Source organism: Bombina bombina, chromosome 7, assembly GCF_027579735.1.
Source record: "Bombina bombina isolate aBomBom1 chromosome 7, aBomBom1.pri, whole genome shotgun sequence".
NCBI lineage: Eukaryota > Metazoa > Chordata > Amphibia > Anura > Bombinatoridae > Bombina > Bombina bombina.
In genome coordinates this window covers 403,512,395-403,533,788 of record NC_069505.1, presented here as the reverse complement: position 1 = coordinate 403,533,788, position 21,394 = coordinate 403,512,395, and the positions used below count along the sequence as shown (strand labels likewise).

Below are 21,394 nucleotides of genomic sequence, written 5' to 3'. Positions count from 1 at the left end.
TGTGTCATCAAAATCTAAGCTTTTAGCTATTCCTTTTAAAGGTAAGACCCTATTCTTGCCTGAATTGAAGGAAATCATTTCTGACATTACTGGAGGTAAAGGCCATGCCCTACCTCAGGATAAGTCTGTTAAGATGAGGGGTAAACAAAATAATTTTCGTTCCTTTCAAAACTTTAAAGGAGGACCCTCTGCTTCCTCTTCCTCCACAAAGCAGGAAGGGAATTTTGCTCAATCCAAATAAGTCTGGAGACCCAACCAGGCTTGGAATAAAGATAAACAATCCAAGAAGCCCGCTGCTGCTACAAAGACAGCATGAAGGGGCGGTCCCCGATCCGGGACCGGATCTAGTAGGAGGCAGACTTTCTTTCTTTGCTCAGGCTTGGGCAAGAGATGTTCAGGACCCCTGGGCACTGGAAATCGTGACCCACGGGTATCAACTGGAATTCAAGGATTTTCTCCCAAGAGGGAGATTTCATCTTTCACGATTATCTGTAGACCAGATAAAAAGAGAGTCGTTCTTACGCTGTGTAAAAGACCTCTCTACTATGGGAGTAATTTGTCCCGTTCCAAAACTGGAACAGGGACAGGGGTTTTACTCAAATCTTTTCGTGGTTCCCAAAAAAGAGGGAACTTTCAGACCTATTTTAGATCTCAAGTGTCTAAACAAGTTTCTCAGAGTTCCATCATTCAAGATGGAGACTATACGAACAATCTTACCAATGATCCAGGAGGGTCAATACATGACTACCGTGGACTTGAAGGATGCATACCTTCATATCCCTATTCACAAGGATCATCATCAGTTCCTAAGGTTTGCCTTCCTGGACAAACATCAGTTTGTGGCTCCTCCCTTCGGGTTGGCCACAGCACCCAGGATCTTCACAAAGGTTCTAGGGTCCCTTCTGGCGGTTCTCAGACCGCGGGACATAGCAGTGGCGCCTTCTCTGAACGATATTTTGCTCCAGGCGTCATCGTATCATCTGACAAAATCTCACACAGACACAGTGTTGTCTTTCCTGAGAACTCACGGTTGGAAGGTGAACATAGAAAAGAGTTCACTAGTTCCATAGACAAGAGTTCCTTTCTTGGGAACTCTGATAGACTCGGTAGACATGAAAATATTTCTGACGGAGGTCATAAAATCAAAGATTCTAATTACTTGCCGAGCACTTCAGGCCATTCCTCGGCCATCAGTGGCTCAGTGTATGGAAGTCATTGGATTAATGGTAGCGGCAATGGACATCATTCCGTTTGCTCGCTTTCATCTGAGACCACTGCAGCTGTGCATGCTCGGACAGTGGAATGGGTACTATGCGAATTTATCTCCTCAGATAAATCTGGATCAAGAGTCCAGAGACTCTCTTCTTTGGTGGTTGTCGCCGGATCATCTCTCCCAGGGGACTTGTGTCCGCAGACCCTCGTGGGTGATAGTGACAACGGACGCCAGTCTACTGGGCTGGGGTGCAGTCTGGAATTCCCTGAAGGCTCAGGGTGTGTGGACTCAGGAGGAGTCTCTACTTCCAATCAATATTCTGGAACTGAGAGCAATATTCAATGCGCTTCAGGCTTGGCATCAGTTGGTTTTGGCCAAATTCATCACCAGTCGGACAATATCACGACTGTGGCGTATATCAATCATCAGGGGGGAACAAGGAGTTCCTTAGCGATGATAGAAGTATCAGAGATAATCCGATGGGCGGACGCCCTCTCTTGCTATCTATCAGCAATCTACATCCCAGGAGTAGAGAACTGGGAAGCGGATTTTCTAAGTCGTCAGACTTTTCATCCGGGTGAGTGGGAACTTCACCCGGAGGTGTTTGCCTCATTGATTCGCCAATGGGGCAGACCGGAATTAGATCTGATGGCATCTCGTCAGAATGCCAAGCTTCTGCGTTACGGATCCAGGTCGAGGGATCCTCAGGCCGAACTGATAGATGCCTTGGCAGTACCTTGGTCGTTCAGCCTAGCTTATGTGTTTCCACCGTTTCCTCTCCTTCCACGCGTGATTGCGTGGATCAAACAGGAGAGAGCTTCAGTAATTCTGATAGCGCCTGCGTGGCCACACAGGACCTGGTATGCGGATCTACTGGACATGTCCTCTCTGCCACCGTGGAAACTTCCTTTGAGACAGGACCTTCTCATTCAAGGTCCTTTCCAACATCCAAATCTGCAGCTGACTGCTTGGAGATTGAACGCTTGATTTTATCTAAGCGGGGTTTCTCTGATTCGGTCATCAATACTTTGATACAGGCTCGTAAGCCTGTCACTAGAAGAATCTATCATAAGATATGGCGTAAATATGTTTATTGATGTGAATCCCAGGGTTACTCATGGAGTAAAGTTAGGATTCCCAGGATTCTGTCTTTTCTCCAAGAAGGATTGGAGAAAGGGTTATCAGCAAGTTCCTTAAAGGGACAGATTTCTGCTTTGTCAATTTTGCTTCACAAACGTTTGGCAGATGTGCCAGTTGTTCAGTGTTTTTGTCAGGCTCTATCCAGAATTAAGCCTGTATTTAGACCAATTACTCCTCCCTGGAGATTGAATTTAGTTCTTCGAGTTCTTCAGGGGGTTCCGTTTGAACCCATGCATTCCATAGATATTAAATTATCTTGGAAAGTTTTGTTTTTGGTGGCTATTTCTTCTGCTCGAAGAGTTTCGGAGCTTTCAGTGTTACAATGTGATTTGCCTTATCTTCTATTTAATTCCGATAAGGTGGTTTTGCGTACCAAACCTGGATTTCTTCCTAAGGTTGTTTTGAATAAGAATATTAATCAGGAAATTGTTGTTCCTTCCTTGTGTCCTAATCCTTCTTCTAAGAAGGAGCGTCTGTTACATAATCTGGACGTGGTCCGTGCCTTGAAGCAACCAAGGATTTCCGTCAATCATCTTCATTATTCATTGTTTATTCTGGAAAGTGTAGGGGTCAGAAAGCAACGACTACCTCTCCTACTTTTTGGCTGAGAAGTATCATCCGCCTGGCTTATGAGACTGCTGGACAGCAGCCTCCTGAAAGAATTACGGCTCATTCTACTAGGGCTGTGGCTTCCACATGGGCTTTTAAAAACGATCCTTCTGTTGAACAGATTTGTAAGGCTGCGACTTGGTCGTCCCTTCATACTTTTTCCAAATTTTACAAATTTGATACTTTTGCTTCTTCTGAGGCTGTTTTTGGGAGAAAAGTTCTTCAAGCAGTGGTGCCTTCCGTTTAGGTCTCTGTCTTGTCCCTCCCTTTCATCCGTGTCCTGTTGCTTTGGTATTGTATCCCACAAGTAAGGACTCGTTGTATCTTGTAGAAGAAAAGGAAATTTATGCTTACCTGATAAATTGATTTATTCTACGATACGAAGAGTCCACGGCCCTCCCTGTCATTTTAAGACGGATTATATTTTATTTTTACAACTTCAGTCACCTCTGCACCTTTTAGCTTTTCCTTTCTCTTCCTAAACCTTCGGTCGAATGACTGGGGGTGGAGGTAAGGGAGGAGCTATATATACAGCTCTGCTGTGGTGCTCTTTGCCACTTCCTGTTAGCAGGAGGATAATATCCCACAAGTAAGGATGAAATCCGTGGACTCGTCGTATCATAGAAGAAATCAATTTATCAGGTAAGCATAAATTTTCTTTTTTTTTAATAGCCAAACTCAACCCACCATTTGTCTTACTTAGAGGAGCCAATCTGTGCTTTAGTTCTCAGACAACAAGGCTAAAGTTAGTATAAAATACATTGTTTTTCTGTTATCTGATAAAACCCTTAGGGACAGATATGTCTTATATCTCATTGGCTGTGAACTTGCCTGTAGTCGAAAGAATTTCATTGGAATATACATTTAGAGTTTAGTGAGCCGTGCAGAGCTTTTTACAACAGTAAGTAATCTCTTGAGATTTTCTTATTAGCAGATTAATAACATAGGGACTTTCAGTCATAAAGCAGGAGGGATTCTTGACAACTAAGTTCATAGCAAGCCATCCACTTCAAGATGGGCAGAAATGTCAGACCTATTCCCCTGACCATTCACTGACCATTCACCTGTTACTTTATATTTTTTTTGTAAGATTTTGCTTTAACGCTAAAAAATAAAAAAATTATTGAGCAGAATCACTTTAAAGCTATGTAAAGCATCCTCGGTATAATGGGTCAATTTAAACAATATTGTGAAAAGAATTAGACAGCACTAAATACACAATATTGTCATCCTTTGATTTATTTTTTTGTGCCTATGCTTCCTGTCTGATGCTGCAGTACGGACGTCTGTTTGTGGAAACCTTCCTGAAGCTTGGCATGCCTCTTCTAGACTACTGCTTTAAAAAGCACCGGGTGAGTCTAGACCCTGTAACTAGCTATGACTGATCTTACTGAACTGAAGATTCACAAATAATGTAAGAGGGCATTAAGCATATGAAAGAGCAGTGATAAAAAGCAAAGATTTTAAAAAAAAAAAGGATGGGAAAGACAATTAAACCTGTATGATTCATACAGAGCATGTCATTTTAAAAGACTTTTAAATTCACTTCTATTATAAAATTGACTTTGTTCTATTGGTATTCTTTGTTGGAAAGAATATGTTCATATCCTCAGCAGCAGCATTGTACTACTGGGTGCTAGCTGGGGATTGGTGGCTACACAGGCACATGCCTCTTGCCATCAGCTCACCTAATGGCTCACCTAGCTCACAGTAATGCATTACTGCTCTGGAGCTGACTTTAAATGTGTGTTCAATTCCTTGTCAGGAGTAGAACACATTATGCACGTTATATGGAAGCAAGAGTGCAATAATAAAATGTTCTAACATATTAGAGAATTTTCTTTTTGCACCTTTATAGCTCTTTAAAGTGATTGTAAATTTCAGACATTAACAATGTGGCAATACAAATATATTAGTGTACAAGCAAAACTGCATAATTTAAAAAATATATATTTCTTTCATGTAATTAGCAAGAGTCCATGAGCTAGTGACGTATGGGATATACATTCCTACCCGCAGGGGCAAAGTTTCCCAAACCTCAAAATGCCTATAAATACACCCCTCACCACACCCACAAATCAGTTTTTACAAACTTTGCCTCCCGTGGAGGTGGTGAAGTAAGTTTGTGCTAGATTCTACGTTGATATGCGCTCCGCAGCAGGTTGGAGCCCGGTTTTCCTCTCAGCGTGCAGTGGATGTCAGAGGGATGTGAGGAGAGTATTGCCTATTTGAATTTAATGATCTCCTTCTACGGGGTCTATTTCATAGGTTCTCTGTTATCGGTCGTAGAGATTCATCTCTTACCTCCCTTTTCAGATCGACGATATACTCTTATATACCATTACCTCTACTGATTCTCGTTTCAGTACTGGTTTGGCTTTCTACTACATGTAGATGAGTGTCCTGGGGTAAGTAAATCTTATTTTTGTGACACTCTAAGCTATGGTTGGGCGCTTTTATATAAAGTTCTAAATATTTGTGTTTAAACATTTATTTGCCTTGATTCAGGATGTTCAATATTCCTTATTTCAGACAGTCAGTTTCATTATTTGGGATAATGCATTTGAATAATCAAATTTTTTTTTTTTTTTTTCTTACCTTAAAATTTGACTTTTTTCCCTGTGGGCTGTTAGGCTCGCGGGGGCTGAAAATGCTTAAAGGGACACTGTACCCAAAAATTTTCTTTCGTGATTCAGATTGAGCATGAAATTTTAAGCAACTTTCTAATTTACTCCTATTATCAAATTTTCTTCTTTCTCTTGGTATCTTTATTTGAAATGCAAGAATGTAAGTTTAGATGCCGGCCCATTTTTGGTGAACAACCTGGGTTGTCCTTGCTGATTGGTGGATAAATTCATCCACCAATAAAAAAGTGCTGTCCAGAGTACTGAAACCAAAAAAAAGCTTAGATGCCTTCTTTTTCAACTAATGATAGCAAGAGAACGAAGAAAAATTGATAATAGGAGTAAATTAGAAAGTTGCTTAAAATTGCATGCTCTTTCTGAATTACAAAAGAAAATTTTGGGGTACAGTGTCCCTTTAATTTTATTGCGTCATTCTTGGCGCTGACTTTTTTGGCGCAAAAATTTTTCTAAGTTATTTCCGGCGTCGTACTTGTCACCGGAAGTTGCGTCATTTTTTACGTTTTTTGCGCCAAAAGTGTTAGCGTTACCGGATGTGGCATCATTCTTGGCGCTAAAAGCATTTAGGCGCCAAATAATGTGGGCGTCTTTTTTGGCGCTAAAAAATATGGGCGTCATTATTGTCTCCTCATTATTTAAGTCTCATTGTTTATTGCTTCTGGTTGCTAGAAGCTTGTTCATTTGCATTTTTTCCCATTCCTGAAACTGTCATTTAAGGAATTTGATCAATTTTGCTTTATATGTTGTTTTTTCTATTACATATTGCAAGATGTCTCAGATTGACCCTGGATCAAAAGCTACTTCTGGAAAAACGCTTAACTGAGTTCAGTTCTACCAAAGCTAAGTTCATTTATTTTAATTGTTATAAATGTTTATCTTTAGCTATGGTTTGTAATAAGTTATTATGATATACTTTTACATGCAGAATCCATTAGTATTTATGCTTTATTGCCATTCTTACATCTTATGTACAAGAAATATTTAGAAGATTTATAAGAAATATTTTTCTGATTCTATTTTAAAGGCTTTGTCTGACTTCGTGCCTTCTAATAAAATTTTTAGGTCTTTTTCACTTCTTTTTTAATTATTGAAGTTTCAAATGACCAACAACATACTGTTTTATCCTTCTCTGATGATGTTTTTTCTCTTTCAGAATTTTCTTCATCAGATATTGATACTTTTTTATTATTTATTTATTAAAGTACATTTGTTCTTTGTTGAAAAGGTGTTGATTATTTTGGATATTAAGGTAACTAGTTCTTTAAGACTAGCTGACACTATTTCTGCTTATTTATTCTTCTGTGTTTTCAGAAGTTTTCTTTCCAATTCCTCTTACTAGGGAATGGAATAGGCTGAGAATTTTATTTTATTCCTTCTTCTAAGGTTTTAAACTATATTCTTTGCCAGCAGTTAAATTCAATTTGGAGGGTTCTCCAATTTATTGGGGCTATCTCTACTCCTACTAATTATGCTATTGTTTCTATAGCAAAATAGTATTTATTTTCCTTTAGATGGTTGTATCTTATTTATGGAAAATTATTTAGTTTCAGGTACTTTTCTTGGTCCTGTGATTTATTTGGATGTTGCAATTGCTTCATTTTTGTTCTGTTTACTTTAAGCTCAAGTATCAGATTATGATTTATTTTAGCATTCTTACGGGACAACATTTACTAGACTAGGTGCTGTTGCATTTGTCTTGTTGTTTTGCATTTATTGATTATGCAAGTCCACTGTATTGACTGTTCTATCATGCTAATAATTTCATTTGTGTCTTCATTTTATTGAATATTTTCGCAAATGAGGGTTAATCTATGTCTTTAGCTATTTTAGCTAGAAGAATTTTGTTATTTTTTTTTAAAAAAAAAATCCATATTTCTTTTGTTCTAAGATAATCAATTATTTGTTTTATAATTGGATTCAATTCTTAACTGTTACACTGGGCTTCAAGATTTAATTCTAAGTCTAAAACTTTAAGCTTATACTAGTTTGGTTGTTCTTATTAAGGAACGAATTCCTGAATTCTTTCCCAAGTAACATGTTTATAATTGGAAATTTTTCAGTTCAAAATCAGCTCCCTAATATTGCGATGTACGTGCCGTATTCCAGCTTGGCTGGCAAGGGGCAGGTTAAGACTTCTTTGAAATTTATTTGGTTCTATTCAGTCCAAATTTCTTTGATTTTATTCCAGTAAGGCTAACACTCTCTTTAAGTGTGTTTGGGTCCTATATATTTTGGGTTCTGTTGAAGCATGGCCGGGCACCCATGGGGTTCAAGTGCTGCTCAGACCTGGAATCTTCTGGGGTATTTCTTCCAGTTCCATTTTTAGGAAATGGGTTTTGGAGTTTTATTCAAACTAGTCTGCCTTTTTTTGGTCAGTGATAGCATTATTTGTCTTCATTAGATACAATAAATGCATATTTCTTCTGTTATGTGTGATCAGTCCACGGGTCATCATTACTTCTGGGATATAACTCCTCCCCAACAGGAAATGCAAGAGGATTCACCCAGCAGAGCTGATATAGCTCCTCCCCTCTACGTCAGTCCCAGTCATTCTCTTGCACCCAACGACTAGATAGGATGTGTGAGAGGACTATGGTGATTATACTTAGTTTTTATGACTTCAATCAAAAGTTTGTTATTTTACAATAGCACCGGAGCGTGTTATTACTTCTCTGGCAGAGTTTGAAGAAGAATCTACCAGAGTTTTTTACTATGATTTTAACCGGAGTAGTTAAGATCATATTGCTGTTCTCGGCCATCTGAGGGAGGTAAAGGCTTCAGATCAGGGGACAGCGGGCAGATGAATCTGCATTGAGGTATGTAGCAGTTTTTATTTTCTGAATGGAATTGATGAGAAAATCCTGCTATACCGTTATAATGACATGTATGTATACACTTCAGTATTCTGGGAATGGTATTTCACCGGAACTACTCTGTTAAAGGTCACTAATCCTTTTAATAAATATTATCATGTTAAACGTTTTTGCTGGAAGTAGAATCGTTTACATTGCTGAGGTACTGAGTGAATATATGTTTGGGCATTATTTTCCACTTGGCAGTTGTCTGCTTTAAATTGTGACAGTTTCGTTTCTCCTCACTGCTGTGTGTGAGAGGGAGGGGCCGTTTTTGGCGCTCTTTTGCTACGCATCAAAAATTTCCAGTCAGCTACTATTATATTTCTTGCATGATCCGGTTCACTGACAGATCTCAGGGGTCTTCAAACTTCTTTGAAGGGAGGTACATTCTCTCAGCAGAGCTGAGAGAATTTTATATTGACTGTGAATAAATACGTTACTCTATAATTTTTTATGTCAAACAAACCTTTGCTAAAAGTTGGGTTATTTTAAAGTCGATGCTATAACTGTTTTTCAGTTCATTATCTCAACTGTCATTTAATCGTTTAAGTACCTCTTTGAGGCACAGTACGTTTTTGCTAAAAAAGATTATAACCAGGTTGCAAGTTATTGCTAGTGTGTTAAACATGTCTGACTCAGAGGAAGATATCTGTGTCATTTGTTCCAATGCCAAGGTGGAGCCCAATAGAAATTTATGTACTAACTGTATTGATGCTACTTTAAATAAAAGTCAATCTGTACAATGTGAACAAATTTCACCAAACTGCGAGGGGAGAGTTATGCCGACTAACTCGCCTCACGCGGCAGTACCTGCATCTCCCGCCCGGGAGGTGCGTGATATTATGGCGCCTAATACATCTGGGCGGCCATTACAGATAACATTACATGATATGGCTACTGTTATGACTGAAGTTTTGTCTAAATTACCAGAACTAAGAGGCAAGCGTGATCACTCTGGGGTGAGAACAGAGTGCGCTGACAATACTAGGGCCATGTCTGATACTGCGTCACAGCTTGCAGAGCATGAGGACGGAGAGCTTCATTCTGTGGGTGACGGTTCTGATCCAAACAGATTGGATTCAGATATTTCAAATTTTAAATTTAAATTGGAGAACCTCCGTGTATTACTAGGGGAGGTCTTAGCGGCTCTCAATGATTGTAACACCGTTGCAATACCAGAGAAACTGTGTAGGTTGGATAAATACTTTGCGGTACCGGCGAGTACTGACGTTTTTCCTATACCTAAGAGATTAACTGAAATTGTTACTAAGGAGTGGGATAGACCCGGTGTGCCGTTCTCACCCCCTCCAATATTTAGAAAGATGTTTCCAATAGACGCCACCACTCGGGACTTATGGCAAACGGTCCCTAAGGTGGAGGGAGCAGTTTCTACTTTAGCTAAGCGTACCACTATCCCGGTGGAGGATAGCTGTGCTTTTTCAGATCCAATGGATAAAAAATTAGAGGGTTACCTTAAGAAAATGTTTGTTCAACAAGGTTTTATATTGCAACCCCTTGCATGTATCGCGCCGATTACGGCTGCGGCAGCATTTTGGATTGAGTCTCTGGAAGAGAACCTTAGTTCATCTACGCTAGACGATATTATGGACAGGCTTAGAGTCCTTAAACTAGCTAATTCATTCATTTCGGAGGCCGTAGTACATTTAACCAAACTTACGGCTAAGAACTCTGGATTCGCCATACAGGCACGTAGAGCACTGTGGCTAAAATCCTGGTCAGCTGATGTTACTTCTAAGTCCAAATTACTTAATATACCTTTCAAGGGGCAGTCTTTATTTGGGCCCGGTTTGAAAGAAATTATCGCTGACATTACAGGAGGTAAGGGCCACGCCCTACCTCAAGACAAAGCCAAAGCTAAGGCTAGACAGTCTAATTTTCGTCCCTTTCGGAATTTCAAAACAGGAGCAGCGTCAACCTCCACTGCACCAAAACAGGAAGGAGCTGTTGCTCGTTACAGGCAAGGCTGGAAACCTAACCAGTCCTGGAATAAGGGCAAACAGGCTAGGAAACCTGCTGCTGCCCCAAAGACAGCATGAATCGAGAGCCCCCGATCCGGGACCGGATCTAGTGGGGGGCAGACTTTCTCTCTTCGCCCAGGCCTGGGCAAGAGATGTTCAGGATCCCTGGGCGCTGGAGACATATCTCAGGGATACCTTCTAGACTTCAAATTATCTCCACCAAAAGGGAGATTTCATCTGTCAAGGTTGTCAACAAACCAGATAAAGAAAGAAGCGTTTCTACGCTGTGTACAAGATCTGTTATTAATGGGAGTGATCCATCCAGTTCCACGGTCGGAACAAGGACAAGGGTTCTACTCAAACCTGTTTGTGGTTCCCAAAAAAGAGGGAACTTTCAGGCCAATCTTAGATTTAAAGATTCTAAACAAATTCCTAAGAGTTCCATCGTTCAAAATGGAAACTATTCGGACAATCTTACCTATGATCCAAAGGGGTCAGTACATGACCACAGTGGATTTAAAAGATGCTTACCTTCACATACCGATTCACAAAGATCATCAACGGTATCTACGGTTTGCCTTCCTAGACAGGCACTACCAGTTTGTAGCTCTTCCATTCGGATTGGCTACGGCCCCAAGAATCTTCACAAAGGTTCTGGGTGCCCTTCTAGCGGTACTAAGACCGCGAGGGATTTCGGTAGCTCCGTACCTAGACGACATTCTAATACAAGCTTCAAGCTTTCAAACTGCCAAGTCTCATACAGAGTTAGTTCTGGCATTTCTAAGGTCGCATGGATGGAAAGTGAACGAAAAGAAGAGTTCTCTTTTTCCTCTCACAAGAGTTCCATTCTTGGGGACTCTTATAGATTCTGTAGAAATGAAGATTTACCTGACAGAAGACAGGTTAACAAAGCTTCAAGATGCATGCCGTGTCCTTCATTCCATTCAACACCCGTCAGTAGCTCAATGCATGGAGGTGATCGGCTTAATGGTAGCGGCAATGGACATAGTACCTTTTGCACGCCTACACCTCAGACCGCTGCAATTGTGCATGCTAAGTCAGTGGAATGGGGATTACTCAGATTTGTCCCCTACCCTGAATCTGAATCAAGAGACCAGAAATTCTCTTCTATGGTGGCTTTATCGGCCACACCTGTCCAGGGGGATGCCATTCAGCAGGCCAGACTGGACAATCGTAACAACAGACGCCAGCCTGCTAGGTTGGGGCGCTGTCTGGAATTCTCTGAAGACTCAGGGATTATGGAATCAGGAGGAGAGTCTCCTTCCAATAAACATTCTGGAATTGAGGGCAGTTCTCAATGCCCTTCTGGCTTGGCCCCAATTAACAACTCAGGGGTTCATCAGGTTTCAGTCGGACAATATCACGACTGTAGCTTACATCAACCATCAGGGAGGGACAAGAAGCTCCCTAGCAATGATGGAAGTATCAAAGATAATTCGCTGGGCAGAGTCTCACTCTTGCCATCTGTCAGCAATCCACATCCCGGGAGTGGAGAACTGGGAGGCGGATTTCTTGAGTCGCCAGACTTTTCATCCGGGAGAGTGGGAACTTCATCCGGAGATCTTTGCCCAAATACTTCGACGTTGGGGCAAACCAGAGATAGATCTCATGGCGTCTCGCCAGAACGCCAAACTTCCTCACTACGGGTCCAGATCCAGGGATCCGGGAGCGGTTCTGATAGATGCTTTGACAGCACCTTGGAACTTCGGGATGGCTTATGTGTTTCCACCCTTCCCGCTGCTTCCTCGATTGATTGCGAAAATCAAACAGGAGAGAGCATCAGTGATTCTAATAGCGCCTGCATGGCCACGCAGGACTTGGTATGCAGATCTAGTGGACATGTCATCCTGTCCACCTTGGTCTCTACCTCTAAGACAGGACCTTCTGATACAGGGTCCATTCAAACATCAAAATCTAACTTCTCTGAAACTGACTGCTTGGAAATTGAACGCTTGATTTTATCAAAGCGTGGTTTTTCTGAGTCGGTTATTGATACCCTGATCCAGGCTAGGAAGCCTGTTACCAGAAAGATTTACCATAAAATATGGCGCAAATACCTATACTGGTGCGAATCCAAACGTTACTCCTGGAGTAAGGTTAGGATTCCTAGGATATTGTCTTTTCTACAAGAAGGTTTAGAAAAGGGTTTATCGGCTAGTTCTTTAAAGGGACAGATTTCAGCTCTGTCCATCTTGTTACACAGGCGTCTGTCAGAAAATCCAGACGTCCAGGCCTTTTGTCAGGCTTTAGCTAGGATCAAGCCTGTGTTTAAAGCCGTTGCTCCGCCATGGAGTTTAAACTTAGTTCTTAACGTTTTACAAGGTGTTCCATTTGAACCCCTTCATTCCATTGATATAAAATTGTTATCTTGGAAAGTTCTGTTTTTAATGGCTATTTCCTCGGCTCGAAGAGTCTCTGAGTTATCAGCATTACATTGTGATTCTCCTTATCTGATTTTTCACTCAGATAAGGTAGTTCTGCGTACTAAACCTGGGTTCTTACCTAAGGTAGTTACTAACAGGAATATCAATCAAGAGATTGTCGTTCCATCCTTGTGTCCAAATCCTTCTTCAAAGAAGGAACGTCTTCTACACAATCTGGATGTAGTTCGTGCCCTCAAGTTCTACTTACAGGCAACTAAAGATTTTCGCCAAACTTCTTCCCTGTTTGTCGTTTATTCTGGACAGAGGAGAGGTCAAAAAGCTTCTACTACCTCTCTCTCGTTTTGGCTTCGTAGCATAATACGTTTAGCCTATGAGACTGCTGGACAGCAGCCTCCTGAAAGAATTACAGCTCACTCCACTAGAGCTGTGGCTTCCACTTGGGCCTTTAAGAATGAGGCCTCTGTTGAACAGATTTGCAAGGCTGCAACTTGGTCTTCGCTTCATACTTTTTCCAAATTTTACAAATTTGACACTTTTGCTTCTTCGGAGGCTATTTTTGGGAGAAAGGTTCTTCAGGCAGTGGTTCCTTCTGTATAATGAGCCTGCCTATCCCTCCCGTCATCCGTGTACTTTTGCTTTGGTATTGGTATCCCAGAAGTAATGATGACCCGTGGACTGATCACACATAACAGAAGAAAACATAATTTATGCTTACCTGATAAATTCCTTTCTTCTGTTGTGTGATCAGTCCACGGCCCGCCCTGTTTTTAAGGCAGGTAAATATCTTTTAAATTATACTCCAGTCACCACTTCACCCTTGGTTACTCCTTTCTCGTTGATTCTTGGTCGAATGACTGGGACTGACGTAGAGGGGAGGAGCTATATCAGCTCTGCTGGGTGAATCCTCTTGCATTTCCTGTTGGGGAGGAGTTATATCCCAGAAGTAATGATGACCCGTGGACTGATCACACAACAGAAGAAAGGAATTTATCAGGTAAGCATAAATTATGTTTTTCATTTTTCTGTTTTCATTCAGATTATTTTCTGAGGATGCGGAATCTCATATGATTCACTTGCTCTTCAGGACATAGTTAGAGGTTCTTTTTTTCAAAAGCTCTTGATTCCTCAAACAAGGGTCACTTTTTTTAGGTTTCCAGATAGTTTGTGTCACTGTCTTTGTCTCTATCAGACAAGGGACAATTTTATTGTGTTCCATTTGTCGGTACCTTTAGTCTCTATTATTTCCTTCAGTTGCTTTATATGCATAGAAGTTTTAGGTCTTATGGCCACAGCATTGGATTTAATTCCCTTTGCTCATTATGGTGCAGGGATTCTAGGATTTCACATTTTAAATCTTCGAATCCTAATATTTATCTCTTGATTTGATTCTTAAGATCACCATCATTTAGTTCTACAGGTCTCTTCGTTTCTTTCAACCTGGACCATGATCTCTACAGATGCGAGTCTTTTTGGTTGGGAGGCTGTCTGAGGATCTCTGTCAGCACAAGGGGTTTGGAAATCTCAGGAGGCGAGATTACCATTTGATATTTTAGAACTCCGTGTTTTCTCAGAATTTTTCAGTTAGTTTCTTTTTGAAGAAGAGACGTTTAATGTTTTTCAAACAATATCACTACTATGGTGTATGTCAATCATCGGAGTAGGACTATCAGTCCTTAGGTTGTGACAGAAGTGTCTCGGATATCAGCTTGGGCTAAACCCAGCTCCTATCTAAATTCTGTGGGTTTTTTCCCAGGTATAGATATTTGGGAAGCGGATTATCTCTGTTAATCCAGCTTTTCCTCCGGGAGAATGGTCTCTCTTACCCAGATATGTTTTTCATCTCATCTGAATAAAGAACTTCCCAGGGGCCTATTAAGGTCCGGGAATCTTCAGACGGAAGTAGTGTATGCATTGACATTTCATTGGAATTATCTTTTTGCCTATTTCTTTCCGCCTCTAGTTCTTCTTCCAAAATTCTTATGGAGTATTTGTTTGTTATGCTGGTAATTCCAGCATGGCCTCTCAGGTTTTGGTATACAAATCTCATTCGGATGGCCAGTTGCCAACGTTGGACACCTCCGTTTAAACCAGACCTTTTCTTTCTCAAGGCCATTTTTTTCCATCAGGATCTCAAATCATTAAATTTGAAGGGATGGAGATTGAACGCTTGGTTTTTAGTCATAGAGGTTTTTCTGACTCATTGATTAATACTATGTTTCAGGCTCATAAAACTGTCTCTAGAAAGATTTATATTGAGTCTGGAAGACCTACTTTTCTTGGCATTCTTTTAAAATTCATAGAATTTTATTATTTTTTCAGGTTGGTTTGGATAAGATTTTGTCTTCAGTTCTTTGTTAAGGACAAATCTCTTCTCTTTCTCTTCTTTTTATTACAGAAATGATTGCTAATCATCCTGATATTCATTGTGTTGTGCAGGCTTTGGTCCATATCACGCCTGTCATTAATTCAATCTCTCCTCTTTGGAGTCTCAATTTGGTACTGAGGGCTTTACAGACTCCTCCGTTTGAAACTATGCATTTTCTGAACATTAAATTACTTTCTTGGAAAAGTATTGTTCCTTTTGGTTATTTCTTCTACTAGAAGAGTTTTTGAGTTATCTGCTCTTTTTTTGTGAATATCCTTTTCTGATTTTTTATCAGGATAAGGCAGTGTTACTTCCTGATATTTATCACTTTTTTCAGGTTTTGATTCGTATCAAACCTGTCATTAAGCCAATTTCTCCTCCTTGGAGTCTTAATTGGGTTCTGAAGGTTTTTCAGGTTCTTCTATTTTGAGCATATGCTTGCTCTGGACATTCATTACTTTCATGGAAAGTATTGTTCTTTTTGGACATCTCTTCAGCTAGAACAGTTTTTGAATTATCTGCTCTTTCTTGTGAGTCTCCTTTTCTGATTTTTCATCAGGATAAGGCGATGTTGCGAACTTCTTTTAAATTTTTTCCTAAGGTTGTGAATTCTAACAACATTAGTAGAGAAATTGTGGTTCCTTCATTGTGTCCTAATCCTAAGAATTCTAAGGAAAGATTGTTGCATTCTTTGGATGTAGTTAGAGCTTTGAAATATTATGTTGAAGCTACTAAAGATTTCCGAAAGACTTCTAGTCTATTTGTTATCTTTTCCGGTTCTAGGAAAGGTCAGAAGGCCTCTGCCATTTCTTTGGCGTCTTGGTTAAAGTCTTTGATTCATCATGCTTATATCGAGTCGGGTAAAACTCTGCCTCAAAGGATTACAGCTCATTCTACTAGGTCAGTTTCTACTTCCTGGGCGTTTAGGAATGAAGCTTCGGTTGATCAGATTTGCAAAGCAGCAACTTGGTCTTCTTTGCATACTTTTACTAAATTCTACCATTTTGATGTGTTTTCTTCTTCTGAAGCAGTTTTTGGTAGAAAAGTACTTCAGGCAGCTGTTTCAGTTTGATTCTTCTGCTTATAATTTCAGTTTTTTTTCATTATAAGATTTAAACTTTGTTTTGGGTGTGGATTATTTTATCCCTCCCTCTCTAGTGACTCTTGCGTGGAAGATCCACATCTTGGGTATTCATTATCCCATATGTCACTAGCTCATGGACTCTTGCTAATTACATGAAAGAAAACATAATTTATGTAAGAACTTACCTGATAAATTCATTTCTTTCATATTAGCAAGAGTCCATGAGGCCCACCCTTTTTTGTGGTGGTTATGATTTTTTTGTATAAAGCACAATTATTCCAATTCCTTATTTTTTTTATGCTTTCGCACTTTTTTCTTATCACCCCACTTCTTGGCTATGCGTTAAACTGATTTGTGGGTGTGGTGAGGGGTGTATTTATAGGCATTTTGAGGTTTGGGAAACTTTGCCCCTCCTGGTAGGAATGTATATCCCATACGTCACTAGCTCATGGACTCTTGCTAATATGAAAGAAATGAATTTATCAGGTAAGTTCTTACATAAATTATGTTTTTATAGTAAGAGATTTATAATTCTACTTAGTATCTTCTGTTCCTCCACCCCCCTTCATGTTCTCTTTTGGTTGTGACACAAAGAGCTGTTCCACCCACTCTCTGCTTTCAAGGGGATGGACTTCAAGAGTGTCATATGACACACACACTGATTGGATGCTCAATGGAATTGTGGGCCGTCATAACATTCTAATAGAAACTTTACTATGGGTACAGATTTAACCCTTTTCATAGATAGAAAAAAAGGTACACATATACTTTTTTTAATGGCAAAGATTACATATATGGCATTTGATTAAGTTTACCATCACTTTAAGTTTAAATTAATTTTGATTTTGAAACTCTCAAAGTGCTTGTTTATTCGGTACTGGTGCAGGAAATAGAAACCCACTGGCTAATAACAAAACCCCTTCACCTATATTGGTGGAAAGTGACGCTCCCCAAGATGAAAAAATAGGGAGTGCTTTGTCCCTCAATATAGGAACGTCTCTTTTACCAAAGGGGAAAAAATATATTTTTCTTCTTAAACGGGAAGAGTCAACAGCTGCATTTATTACTTTTGGGAATTCAGAACCTGGCCACCAGGTGGAGGCAAAGACACCCCAGCCAAAGGCTTCAAATACCTCCCCCACTTCCCTCATCCCCCAGTCATTCTTTGCCTTTCGTCACAGGAAGTTGTCAGAGAAGTGTCAGTAGTTTGAGAGAGTCTCTTATGGAGGGTAGTACTCTTCGAAATGGGACTGGAGTTTTAAGTAGTCCTGTCAGCCTCTCAGTGAGAGCATGGATGAAGGTAAGAGTCCGGAGATGCAGGGAGAGTCTTTCTGCGAAACCATCCCAACACATATTAACAGCTCCTTGGCAATCGGCGTAGACAAGTTTCGCTGCCTGCCTTTATTCACTCAAGTCCATGTCAGAGGCGATGCTACTATCTGTTCCACAGCGTAGATTCAGGTGAGATAGTTTCATTTTACTTAATTTTGTGAATGTGATGTTAACAAGAAGGTAGGGTCCCAGTGGGACTCCTTTTATCTTAAAATAGGAATCATGGGTTAATATCCTTTGAGGGGGGCTTATTGAACAGGGGGGACTTTAATCATGTTTGTTATGTGGTTCTATCTGCTGATGTGTAGTAGTACATTAGGCTCATGACTTTTCGGCCTTATGATTAATTGGTGCGATCTTTAGATTTGCGCGCTCTTTTTATAACTTGCACCATGCACCTCGTGACCGGGTGCGGTTACGTTGTTTTTCACTTCCGTATGCTGGATGCACACTCACCTGTAATGGCATGTTTTGGCATTGCTAGAGGATCCCATTCCTAGTGGGCCGAGGGTTCCGAGGCCTTAGATGCCGGATGGCAAACTGGGTTAGATGCTTGGTGATGAAGCTAATCTCCTTTGACCCTCCATTTCTTTCATGTAATTAGCAAGAGTCCATGAGCTAGTGACGTATGGGATATACATTCCTACCAGGAGGGGCAAAGTTTCCCAAACCTCAAAATGCCTATAAATACACCCCTCACCACACCCACAAATCAGTTTTACAAACTTTGTCTCCCATGGAGGTGGTGAAGTAAGTTTGTGCTAGATTCTACGTTGATATGCGCTTCGCAGCAGGCTGGAGCCCGGTTTTCCTCTCAGAGTGCAGTGAATGTCAGAGGGATGTGAAGAGAGTATTGCCTATTTGAATTCAATGGTCTCCTTCTACGGGATCTATTTCATAGGTTCTCTGTTATCGGTCTTAGAGATTCATCTCTTACCTCCCTTTTCAGATCGACGATATACTCTTATATACCATTACCTCTACTGATTCTCGTTTCAGTACTGGTTTGGCTTTCTACTACATGTAGATGAGTGTCCTGGGGTAAGTAAGTCTTATTTTTTGTGACACTCTAAGCTATGGTTGGGCACTTTTATATAAAGTTCTAAATATATGTGTTTAAACATTTATTTGCCTTGATTCAGGATGATCAATATTCCTTATTTCACACAGTCAGTTTCATTATTTGGGATAATGCATATGAATAAATCATTTTTTTACATTAAAATTTACTTTTTTCCCTGTGGGCTGTTAGGCTCGCGGGGGCTGAAAATGCTTCTTTTTATTGCGTCATTCTTGGCGCGGACTTTTTTGGCGCAAAAAATTTCTTTGTCATTTCCGGCGTCATACTTGTCGCCGGAAGTTGTTCGTGTTTACGTCATTTTTTTGACGTTTTGCGCCAAAAATGTCGGTGTCACCGGATGTGGCGTCATTCTTGGCGCCAAAAGCATTTAGGAGCCAATAATGTGGGCATCTTTTTTGGCGCTAAAAAATGTGGGCGTCATTTTTGTCTCCACCTTTTTTTCACATTATTTAAGTCTCATTTTTCATTTGCTTCTGGTTGCTAGAGGCTTGTTCAGCAACCAGAATGCTGGTTCTACCAAAGTTAAGTGTATCTGCTGTAAACTTGTGGTAACTGTTCCTCCGGCTGTAGTTTGTGATGAATGTCATGATAAACTTGATAATGCAGATAGTATTTCCATTAGTAATATTCCATTACCTGTTGCTGTTCCATCAACATCTAATACTCAGGATGTTCCTGTTAATATAAGAGATTTTGTTTCTAAATCTATCAGGAAGGATATGTCTGTTATTCCTCCTTCCAGTAAACGTAAAAGGTATTTTAAAACTTCACATTTTTCAGATGAATTTTTAAATGAACATCATCATTCTGATTTGTCTGTTTCTGATGATGATTTTTCTGGTTCAGAGGATTCTGTCTCAGATATTGACACTGATAAATCTTCATATTTATTTAAAATGGAATTTATTCGTTCTTTACTTAAAGAAGTTTTAATCGCATTAGAGATGGAGGAATCTATTCCTCTTGATACTAAATCTACTAAGCGTTTATATTCGGTTTTTAAACCTCCTTTAGTTATTCCGGAAGTTTTTCCTGTCCCTGATGCTATTTCTGAAGTAATTTCTAGGGAATGGAATAATCTGGGTAATTCATTTACTCCTTCTAAAAGGTTTAAGAAATTGTATCCTGTGCCATCTGACAGATTAGAGTTTTGGGACAAAATCCCTAAGGTTGATGGGGCTATCTCTACTCTCGCTAAACGTACTACTATTCCTACAGCAGATAGTACTTCCTTTAAGGATCCTTTAGATAGGAAAATTGAATCCTTTCTAAGGAAAGCTTATTTATGTTCAGGTAATCTTCTTAGGCCTGCTATTTCTTTGGCTGATGTTGCGGCAGCTTCCACTTTTTGGTTGGAGGCTTTGGCACAACAAGTGTCATATCATAATACTCATAGCATTGTTGAACTTCTTCAACATGCTAATAACTTTATTTGTGATGCCATCTTTGATATAATTAGAGTTGATGTCAGGTATATGTCTTTAGCTATCTTAGCTAGAAGAGCTTTATGGCTTAAAACTTGGAATGCAGATATGTCTTCTAAGTCAACTTTGCTTTCCCTTTCTTTTCAAGGTAATAAATTGTTTGGTTCCCAGTTGGATTCTATTATTTCAACTGTTACTGGGGGGAAAGGAACTTTTTTACCTCAGGATAAAAAATCTAAAGGCAAATATAGGGCTGCTAATCGTTTTCTTCCTTTCGTCAGAATAAGGAACAGAAGCCTGATCCTTCCCCTAAAGGAACGGTTTCTGTTTGGAAACCATCTCCAGTCTGGAATAAATCCAAGCCTTTCAGAAAGCCAAAGCCAGCTCCCAAGTCCACATGAAGGTGCAGCCCTCATTCCAGCACAGCTGGTAGGGGGCAGATTACGATTTTTCAAAGAAATTTGGATCAATTCGATTCACAGTCTTTGGATTCAGAACATTGTTTCACAAGGGTACAGAATAGGTTTCAAGGTAAGGCCTCCTGCAAGAAGATTTTTTCTTTCTCGCATTCCAATAAACCCAGTGAAGGCTCAAGCATTTCTGAAATGTGTTTCAGATCTAGAGTTGGCTGGAGTAATTGTGCCAGTTCCAGTTCTAGAACAGGGTCTGGGGTTTTACTCAAATCTGTTCATTGTACCAAAGAAGGAGAATTCCTTCAGACCAGTTCTGGATTTAAAAATATTGAATCGTTATGTAAGGATACCAACATTCAAAATGGTAACTATAAGGACTATTCTGCCTTTTGTTCAGCAAGGGCATTATATGTCCACAATAGATTTACAAGATGCATATCTGCATATTCCGATTCATCCAGATCACTTTCAGTTTCTGAGATTCTCTTTTCTAGACAAGCATTACCAGTTTGTGGCTCTGCCGTTCGGCCTAGCAACAGCTCCAAGGATTTTTTCAAAGGTTCTCGGTGCCCTTCTATCTGTAATCAGAGAACAGGGTATTGTGGTATTTCCTTATTTGGACGATATCTTGGTACTTGTTCAGTCTTCACATTTAGCAGAATTTCATACGAATCGACTTGTGTCGTTTCTTCAAGAACATGGTTGGAGGATCAATTTACCAAAGAGTTCATTGATTCCTCAGACAAGGGTAACCTTTCTTTCATGTAATTAGCAAGAGTCCATGAGCTAGTGACGTATGGGATATACATTCCTACCAGGAGGGGCAAAGTTTCCCAAACCTCAAAATGCCTA

At 40.0% G+C, this 21,394-nt stretch overlaps 1 protein-coding gene across 1 annotated transcript in view; it reads left to right on the top strand.

The window, feature by feature from the left end:
- The window catches only part of FANCD2 (FA complementation group D2), a gene marked incomplete in the record, with an annotated part of 1,113,076 nt that overhangs the window by 1,019,212 nt on the left and 72,470 nt on the right, over positions 1-21,394 (top strand). Inside the window, 1 exon segment of the mRNA XM_053689418.1 lies at positions 4,240-4,314. Coding sequence (XP_053545393.1) covers positions 4,240-4,314 — 75 coding nt within the window.